Below are 9,924 nucleotides of genomic sequence, written 5' to 3'. Positions count from 1 at the left end.
CCTGGGACCTTCTGGTCAACCTCGTCCTGGCTACAGGGTGCAAACTAAGGGGGAGCGCTGAGTGGGGGCTGAGCACCCCATCTGAGATGAGAGTCCTCCTGTATGGATTTGAAAATCATAACCTGGGGGGTCTCCAGTCAGATTGCTCCTTCACCTAGGTGGACTTGTTAATCAATGAACTGGGTTAATTTTTTTTGCAGCTCCTCCTCTGCCCCCCTCCCCCAAGAGTCAAAGTGTAATTCAAACCCTGCTTGGTTACACTAGTGGTGTAGCTTACCAGGAAGGAGGCTCTGGCCTGGAGCACCCCCGAGGACTGTGGGGCCACTTTCCTGTCCCTCGTGTGATCCCATGGTCAGGCAGAGTATCTCTAGGTAGTGTCCTTTGGCTGCTTGGACTTGTTTGAGGGCCTGTGGACACTGTCCGGTGTGCTTTTCTCAGTGTTCCCCCTTCAGCATCCTAGTTATTAACTTCTGACCTCCACTCCTGTCCCCGTTTTCATTATTATTTGCCCCAAGGAATTAGGAGCATGGCACAAGGGGCTCCTGTTTTTAAAGGGGGAGTATAGTTTACTTGGTGGACCTAGACCCATAACTCCCATTGACATGTTACAAGTCCATTATGCCTAGAGCAGCAGATTCCCACCTCAGGGTGGCACAGTGCCCAGCAGGGAGGAGGCTGGGGCAAGCCCAGCTGTGTTAACAGGCCAGTCAGAGCCTGAGTGCTAACTCCACGCTGGGCCTAGCCTTCCCCCTCTACTGCCAGGAACCAAGCCTGTCTTCAGCCAAGGGAGGCCACCAAGTGAATGGCTCCTGCTTGCTGGGGGGTAACAGATGAAGCAACAGGGGCAAGAGTGAGTGTGGTAGGTGGATCTGGAGGGCTCTGAGGGGGCAAATAGAGCTGAGAAGGCCAGCCAGCAGTCACCTTGGGGAGTGCCACACAGTTAGAGCTGGCACTCTTCGCCACAAGTGCCTCTACCCTTTGGCTGCTGCCACCCTAAAGTCGGGATCTGCCACCCCTCCAGTGAATCAAAGGAGGTGATGGGGTACCACCCAGTGCAACTTGGCCTGGAGACATGCATGGAAAAAACCAGGCCCACAGTCACTCGAGTTCTCTTCCCCTGGCTACAGACTCCTTGGTGGTCTGTTAGACACGGCGAGTCTGGCTGGAGCTGGAGGTTGACCAGGGGGGCATAGGAATTGGTGGGGCCATGCATGGGGGTGCGTAAAAGGAGCGGGAAGAAGTGCAGGCAGAACCTCAAGAGCAGGTTCCTGAGGAGGCAGGGGAGGGCCTGCAGCCTGATGCATTTGAGGAGGGCATGCACCAGGGTGTCCCTCTGTCCACAGAAGGGGCAGGTGCTAGGGGAGTCAGTGAAGTGTGCCAGATACACACTTGTGCAGAAGGCACCGTTCAGACTAGAAGTAGGATCCTGAACTTGAACAGTTCTGAATTTCACAATTGTTTCTGTCTTTAAAAACAGATTGAAAGGAATAGTCTCCTCATAGAAAAACTAGGAACCCCTAGTATAAAGCATGGCAGAGGATGGGTTATAACTTGTAAACTAGGGACCCAGCTTTCCTTGCTTATTATCCATATTACTGCAACCCCTGGGAGTCCCAGGGCATTTATACATGTGTTCTGGGGGGGGTAGAGCACTTTAATTAGAGTGGCTCTGACATCCGCTCTAATTAAAGCACCCAGAGTGTCTCATGTATCAGTATCCCTGCACTTCAAAGTGGCAGTGGGGGTGCTTTAACTAAAGCTTGTGGAGCGAGCTTTAATGAAATCACCCCCACCGCTATTTTGAAGCGTAGGGATGCCAATACACAAGACGCTGGAGGCTGCTGGAGCGTAGTAATTGTCATGCTCCAGCAGACTCGATTAATTGAGTCTGTTCTGATGCACTCTAATTACAGTGTGTCGGAGCAGCCCTGCTGCTTGTGTATAGGCACCTCCAGAGCTTATCAGGCTGAGTGCTGTGCAAGCCTAGATAACAAAGAGGATTCCTTGGTGCAAAGAGCTTGCTTGGTGTCTGGCATCTTCCTTCTGTAGTTTGCCATGACCCCTTCTGTTGCTAATCTACGATTTTCCTCCTTCACAGTTTGGAGAGTTCAGATAAGCCACAGGGACTGGCTGAACCCAGTCAGGTGTTGAGAGCAATGTCACAGCAGTTCCTCTACCGTGCTTTGGTGTCAGCGAAATGGGTGTCAGAAGCCATCAAGTCCCCACAGCCTGGGCTGGCTGTGAGGCTCCTAGATGCATCCTGGTACCTCCCGAAAATGAAGCGTGATCCCCGGCGGGAATTTGAGGAGCGCCATATCCCCGGGGCAGCCTTCTTTGACATTGACCAGTGCAGTGACCGTACCTCGCCATATGACCATATGTTGCCCAGTACAGATGACTTTTCAGAGTATGTGGGCAAGTTGGGTGTGGGGAATGACTCTCACGTGGTTGTGTATGATGGCAGTGATCAGGGTCTCTTCTCTGCTCCCCGGGTCTGGTGGATGTTCCGGGCCTTTGGGCATGATGCTGTTTCCCTTCTGGATGGTGGCCTGAAGAATTGGCAGCGAGAGGGGTATCCGCTGAGCTCTGGCAAGAGTCGGACAGCTCCTGCTGAGTTCCACGCCTCTCTAGACAAATCGCTGGTGAAGAGCCATGAGGACATAAAGAAGAACATAGAATCACGTCGTTTCCAACTGGTGGATGCTCGCTCTGCTGGGCGATTCAGGGGGATAGAGATGGAACCTAGAGATGGTAATGCACTTACTTGACCATCAGCATAACATGCATGGGGTCTAGTTAAGACATGAGCCCAAAACCATGACTTCTGCTCCCATCTGCAAGTTGAAGATGGAAACTTGCTTGTGTTGAGGATGGGTTTCAGTAGGACACCCCTCAAACTCATCTCTGCCTTACCTCTAAGTTGGTCTTGGCTGAAAGTGATATTTTAGGTCCTTTATAAGGGAAGGAAGCCTTATAGCTTAACACGGGGTGGGCAAAATGCAGCCTGTGGCCCAGATGTGGCCCACCAGGCCATTCTATCTGGTCCGCGGGGCCCCTAAAAAATTTAGAAAGTTAATATTTATCTGCCCCTGGCTGCCTGTCATGCAGCCCTCGATGGCTTGCCAAAACTCAGTAAGCAGCCCTCCCCCTGAAATAATTGCCCACCCCTAGCTTAACATGACTGTAGGGTCTCATGTTCTGTAGGCAGAAGCGCACACAGTCTTTTGGGAGACCAAGAAATGGAGAGATGGGGTTGCTCTCACAACCTCTTTCCCCTTAAAAATAATTAGTACTTCATGTACAGACATGAACTGATCTTCATGGTAACCCTGTGAGATACTTAATGTGGTGGCTTGAGAATGAGAGTTGCTAAGTAGTGAGGTTTTGTGCTGGAACCATGCTTGATATAAAGATTAACTCCTGTCTTCTTCAATGCTTTCCTTCCTCTTCCAGGAATTGAGCCTGGTCACATCCCAGGTTCCCTGAACATTCCCTTTGTGGATTTCCTCACAGAGGCTGGCTTCGAAAAGACCCCTGAGGAGATCCACAATTTGTTCCAGGAGAAGAAGGTGGAGCTCTCAAAGCCACTGGTAGCCACATGTGGCTCTGGAGTCACTGCCTGCCATGTGGCCCTGGGGGCATACCTCTGTGGCAAACCAGATGTGGCCATCTATGATGGTGCCTGGGTGGAGTGGTTCATGCGTGCAGAGCCTGAAGATGTCATATCAGAGGGGATGGGGAAGATTGTGTAATGTGCCCATTCCTGTCCCTACCATGCAAACACATTGCCTTAGAACAGGATTTGTAAGAGATATTCTTAACCTTTTCCAATTTTTTAAATCATATTGCCATCTAGTACAAGTCTTGGGTTACAAATCTAAATATACTGGATTTTAGCTCATTTCCCCCTGGCTCACTTCTCTGCACTTGTAAGATGCCCTTCTACAGCATCCTATGGGAAGGGTGGGGGAAGGTATTGGTTATGGGAGGCTTGCCTCATGATCTATCTGGATTGGCACTTGGTGAGCGGGAGGATCAACTTGAATTTCTTTCACGGGGATGATGACTGTGCTGTGTTCTCATTTACTTTTGTATCTACCATTGTTCAGGAACCTGAAAACCTATCTCTCCCTTGGGTTTTTTTTTAATATTTGTCAGATAAGGTCTGAATGAATGATGATAATAAAAAATACACCTTAATAAACTTCAGGGTCTTTCTGCTGAACTGAACATAAGCTGGGGTCATCTTATAGGGAGTGCCTCACCCTCAGCTCATGTTAAGCTGAAGTGTATGGAGACCTCTCACATTGTTCCTTTCTACAAGGTGTATTTAGTTGGCACAGCTATATTTATTGTTCAGGAGGAGCACCATTCTGATGACCAGGGGTCTGGGTTTTGCATTTGCCGCAGAAAAACACAGACTTTCTCCTTTAAAGGAGAAAAACATGGGGAACCATGGGTTTCCCCTTGCGGGCTGGCAGAGTTCCAGCTTGCAAGGGGCTGTGTGGGGCTGTAGGGAGTGGGACTCAGGGGGTACTACATGCATGTGCATGTGGCAGCCAGGTGCGGAGGGCAGTGCTTGCAGCTCCCTCCCTTGGGGGGTGGGAGACGGCACAACACGCAACATACTGGGGGGAGGGGAGAGCATGTGCTGCCCCAGAGGTCTGTATCTATGATGGGGTGCAGGGCTGCAGCCTGGCTAGATCAGCTCTAGGCAGGAGCTATCTCCATGGCCCATTGGGCAGGACCTGACATGGCAGGGAGTGCTGCACTTCCATGGCCACCAAGGTGAGGTGTCTCCTGCCCACCTGGCAGCAGTGTGGGGGGGGCACAACTCTGTGCTTCTGCACCTCATCTTGGCCGTCATGGTAGCGCGGCACTGCCTCCCATTCCAGCTCCTGCCCACTGGGAAATGCATGCAGCTCCTGCCTGGAGCTGGTCCATGCTGGGGGCAGCCCCAGGCTTCACTGGGTGCAGAAATCAGGGGGGGAGGGGGACATGTGGCCTCCCCTATCATCCAATGTGTTGCCTGTGCCCACACCCTCCCCCCACCACTTCCTCAAACACTGGGGGCGGCAGGCTGGGAGTGAGGGGCACCAGCAGTGCCAGGGGGCTGTGGGCTGGGAGTGAAGGGTAATAGCATGGGCAGGGGCAGGGCACCGGCATATCAAGACTGCTCAGTGCCACAAAGCGGTAGAGGTGGGGGTGAGGTGACAAAAAATGCAAGCTGGATCTGCATCCTGGTGAGTGAAGTGGGCAAGGGGAACTCTGATTTTCCATAATAAAAAACCCAAATCAAATGCCAAAATATATAGGTATTTAGAATGTATTTTATCATAATGATTGAGGCACTGGTAGACTTTCAAATTGCTTTAAAATTGTAAATAGATGAATAAACCATTTTTTTCAACTGATACCTATGTATATATAGTGGCATTTCATTTTAATAGCAGAAAAACGTGGATTTTGGGGTTTTAATCAGAGAATTTAGGGTTTTTTCCCCCAAAGAGTTTGCTATTTTTAAACAGAGGAAACCAGGTTCCCTGCTGATGACAAAACTGCAGTATCTCTCATTTCTAGGAAGGGATAGTTCTGCTTTCCTGAGCAAGCCGTGTGGCTCCGAAGATGAGAGGCAAAGCATGCCTTTCCTTCATATTTCTCCATGCTATTAGAATCATAGGGTTGAATGGGTCCCTTCTTCCCTCCACAGGATCTTTTAGTCCAATTCACTATGGAGGTACAGGATTCACTATTAAACTATCCTAGTTTATCTGGCCTCTTCTTGAAAACTTCCAAGGAGGGAAATTCCTAAGTACTTTGTTCCACTGTCCTACTGTTCTCATAGCAAGGAGTTTTCCTTTGAAAACTGTTTTAAACATGTGCAGTTGTGCCATTTCCAGAGGCTGGACTCCACCCATTCAGCAAGACACATGCCTAATTCTTGGTATGTGAAAAGCTCCACTGTCTTCTATAGGCTATTTATAAATATCAAACATAGAGCAGGAGCTGAAGTACCTGCCTGAATAGGGGTCCTAGGAATAAACTGCCTGCAGTAGCAGTCATTTTACCCCAAGGAGAGATTTTCCATTTCCACAAGCTGTCGGGGATTTTTGATAGCTGGGTCAGAGTAAGAGTTGTTTGATTCAGTACGTTAATGGAAGGAGGAGCTGTCTTTGGGATTCTCTTTGTCCTTTTATATGGGCACATTCATGTCTAATGTCCTGGTAATTTGAAGAAAGAATAAGCCAGATTCTGCTTCAGGTCATGAGATGAGCATGTTTTCCCTCCTCAGATCACACTGCTCTTCGAATGAGTGAACAATATGAGGCATATGTTGTGACAGTCCTGGGTAAAATTCCCTCTTATTGCAGGCTCATGAGGCTGTTGTGCAGCTGGATTCTAATCCACGGGGCCTGTGTGGCTTGTAAGCTTCCCTTGCCCTAATAGCCATACTTTTTCTCCCTTTGGCCTCTCTGCTGCATTTCCTGGGACCTGGCTTTCGGTTGGTGACTCACTCATGAATGGGGCCTAGCTGACTCTGCCCTTCTTTCTCCTAGCTCCTGGAAACTTAGGCATGCACTTTCTCCGAGCTCCTCCCCACTGAGCACTCCTGCAGGTTTACAATATAACTCTTCAGAGACTTCTGATAGGCCTGACAACACACAAACATACCAACTGTACACAGGATTATGAAACGAATTGCTCTTTGGCAACACGAGATATGCAGCTGTAGGCTACAATAAACGTTGAACACGGTTTCCTGCTTTGGTTTCCTCATTGCTATGGGCACCATTGGGGTCTAGACCCTTATTTTAAACAGGGGGCAGGATTCTTCTCGTGTAGCCCATGCCATGTCACCTAGATCATGGATCTTTTTTTTTTTGTTTTGGTTAAGCAGCACCCCCACACCCTGTAGCAAAACCATGATCCAGTCTTCCTTCCCCAACACATCCACTGTGGCTTTCCCCCGCTCCAATCTCTGCAGTTTTAAGCAACACCTTGCTTTATTCGTTCTGAGTTAGGGAATTTTCCACTCTCCACTTTCTGCAGAGAAGAGGGAGGAATTAGCTAAGTAGTGGTGACATAAGGGATATGATTACTCTCTATAAATACACTAGAGGGATAAACACCAGGGATGGAGAAGAGCTATTTAAGATAAAGGACAATGTTGGTACAAGAACAAATGGATACAAACTGGCCTGAATAAATTTAGGCTGGAAATTAAAAGGAGGTTTCTAACCATTCCAGGGCTTTGGAACAGCCATCCAATAAGAGTAGAGGAGAGAAGAAACCCAGCTCATTTTTAGATGGAACTTGATCAATGTATGCAAAGGATTGTATGTTATGGTTTGTATGGTAGCAGGGGATTGGATTTAATGCCCCTGGGGTCTCTTCCATTCCTAAATACCTAGCTTTTCTCAACTTCAGCCAACGCATACCCCACCTGAATATACCATCATCCAAGTTTAATGATGGACTTAGAGTGGAAACATAGCTTTTGTCAGCAAATGGTTCATTCTGCATAGGGTGACACTCCATGATTCAACAATCCCCTAACACTTCATAGATTTCATAGATTTCATAGACATTAGGGCTGGAAGGGACCTTGGAAGATCATCGAGTCCAGCCCCCCACCCAAAGGGCAGGAAGTCAGCTGGGGTCATAGGATCCCAGCAAGATAAGCATCCAATTTACTCTTGAAGGTGTTCAATGTAGGTACTTGAACCACCTCCAATGGCAGGCTGTTCCAGACATTGGGGGCTCTTCCTTCTGTCTAGCCTGAAACGGTCTTGCAGGAGTTTATAACCATTCAGCCTTGTTATCCCTTGGACCGCTCTGGTGAACAAAGGTCCCCCAGATACTGGTGAACACCCCTGATAAACTTACAGGTGGCCACCAGATTGCCCCTGAGCCTGTGCTTTTTCATAGCTCTCAGCCTGTCGTCGTAAGGTCTGTTTTCCTGACCTCTGACCATGCGCATGACTCTTCTCTGAACTCTCTCAAGCTTCTTCACATCCTTTTTGAATTGTGGAGCCCAAAACTGGATGCAGTACTTCAGCTGCAGCCTCACCAAGGCTGAGTACAATGGGAGAAAGATGTCCTGGGATTTGCTTGAGAAGCATCTATGGATGCAAGTCAGCGTTTTGCTCATTTTACTAGCTGCAGCATCACATTGAAGGCTCACATTCATCTTGTGGTTAATCATAAACCCCAAGTCCTTTTCATCTGTAGTGCTAGCCAGCATAGTACTGTCAAGCCTATAAGCATGCTGCAGGTTTTTCTTCCCAAGGTGGAGAACCTTGCATTTTTCAGTGTTAAACACCATCAGGTTCTCGTCCGCCCGTTTCCTGAGCCTGTCAAGGTCTGCCTGGATCACCCTCCTGTCCTCAGGTGTGGATGCTTTACCCCAAAGTTTGGTATCATCAGCGAACTTGGCTAGTCCACTTCTGACTCCAATGTCCACATCATTAATGAAGATGTTGGACAACATGGGTCCAAAGACAGAGCCTTGGAAGAGCCCACTGGTCACAGGGCACCATGACGATTGACTTCCATCAACCACCACCCTCTGGGTCCAACCACGGAGCCAATTCCCCAGCCAGCGGATCATGGTGGACCTGAGGCCGCAGTTGACCAGTTTTGCCAAGAGGTGATCATGGGATACCAGATCAAAGGCTTTTTTGAAGTCAAGGTATATGACATCAATCTCTTCTCCCTTGTCCAGGTGATAGGTCACCTGGTCATAAAAGGAAATGAGATTAGTCAAGCAAGACCTACTCGCAACAAACCCATGCTGGCTATCCCTCAGGATGTTGTCATCAGCCAGTCTGTTGAAAATGGCCTCTTTAATAATCTTTACTAAGACCTTCCCCAGGATAGAGGTCAGGCTGATGGGCCTGTAGTTTGCCGGATCCACTTTCCTCCCTTTCTTGAAGATAGGCACCACGTTGGCCTTCTTCCAGTCTTCAGGCACTTCCCCAGAGCGCCAGGAAGTCTTGAAGATCTGTGCCAGGGCTGGGCTATGATGCTCGCCAGCTCCTTGAGTACCCTGGGGTGTAGATTGTCAGGGCCGGCTGACTTGAAGGTGTCCAGCCTCTCAAGGTGTTCCTTCATGAAGTCAACAATGATGGAGGGCAGGGGATCTCCCTCACCCCATCCGCCCTGTCCCGTAATGGGCAGGGGCATCCCGTGGGACTGATGAAAGACCGACGCAAAGTACCCATTTAATAGGTTGGCTTTTTCCTGGGTGTCGGTTGTCAGTTTACCCTTCTGGTTTAGCTGGGGTGCCATGTTGCCCTTGCTTTTCCTCTGGCTCCCCACATATCTACAAAAGGACTTTTTATTGTCCTTGGTACTTATAGCTAGTTGGGGTTCTGTTGCAGCCTTGGCTTTCCTGGTTCGCTCCCTGCAGGACTGGACCAGTGCAGAGTATCCTCCTTGGAGGTGGAGCCCATCCTCCATCCTTTGTAGGCCTTTCTTTTTAGCCTAATAACTTCAAGCCAAATCCATGAGAAGTATGTGGACAGATTCCTCCAAAACTTCACATTTCTTCCCCTGGAGAACCCTGTAGCAGCGGTACTCCCCACATACCCTAGGCACATCCCAGCCCTACATCTCTAGGCATGACTGCTTATTAGTTCAACTGTCATTAATTCATTCGGCTAACAGTTCCTATGGCTGCACCAAAGCAGAGATTCATGAAAACATTATAGGCCAACTTTCCTCCTGTCTAGTCTGGCTGCAGTGAGCTTGCCTGTTATCCTTCCGAAGTTGTGCAGCCCTGTCAGATTCCAAAAAACTGCAACTTCTGCTAAATAACTTGTCACAGGGACATGAACAAGGAAAGAAAAGAAGCCCTCCAAAGTGTTCAGCTCTATCTTATTTTCCTAATAAGGTACCAAAAGGAATTATCTTCCAATAGCC

The 9,924-nt window shown here is 48.9% G+C and overlaps 1 protein-coding gene across 1 annotated transcript; it reads left to right on the top strand.

Annotated features, from left to right (window-relative positions):
• The first annotated feature begins 2,067 nt into the window (after positions 1 to 2,067).
• MPST (mercaptopyruvate sulfurtransferase) lies at positions 2,068 to 3,882 on the top strand. The gene is made up of 2 exons (XM_019515272.1): positions 2,068 to 2,751; positions 3,454 to 3,882. Exons 1-2 carry the CDS (start codon positions 2,157 to 2,159, stop codon positions 3,750 to 3,752), a joined length of 894 nt encoding a protein of 297 aa, XP_019370817.1. The 5' UTR covers positions 2,068 to 2,156; the 3' UTR covers positions 3,753 to 3,882.
• The last annotated feature ends 6,042 nt before the right edge of the window (positions 3,883 to 9,924 follow it).

The sequence above is a fragment of the Gavialis gangeticus genome, unplaced genomic scaffold (assembly GCF_001723915.1).
Source record: "Gavialis gangeticus isolate Ggan-Ray unplaced genomic scaffold, GavGan_comp1, whole genome shotgun sequence".
Lineage (NCBI taxonomy): Eukaryota > Metazoa > Chordata > Crocodylia > Gavialidae > Gavialis > Gavialis gangeticus.
This window is presented reverse-complemented; position numbering and strand designations above follow the sequence as displayed.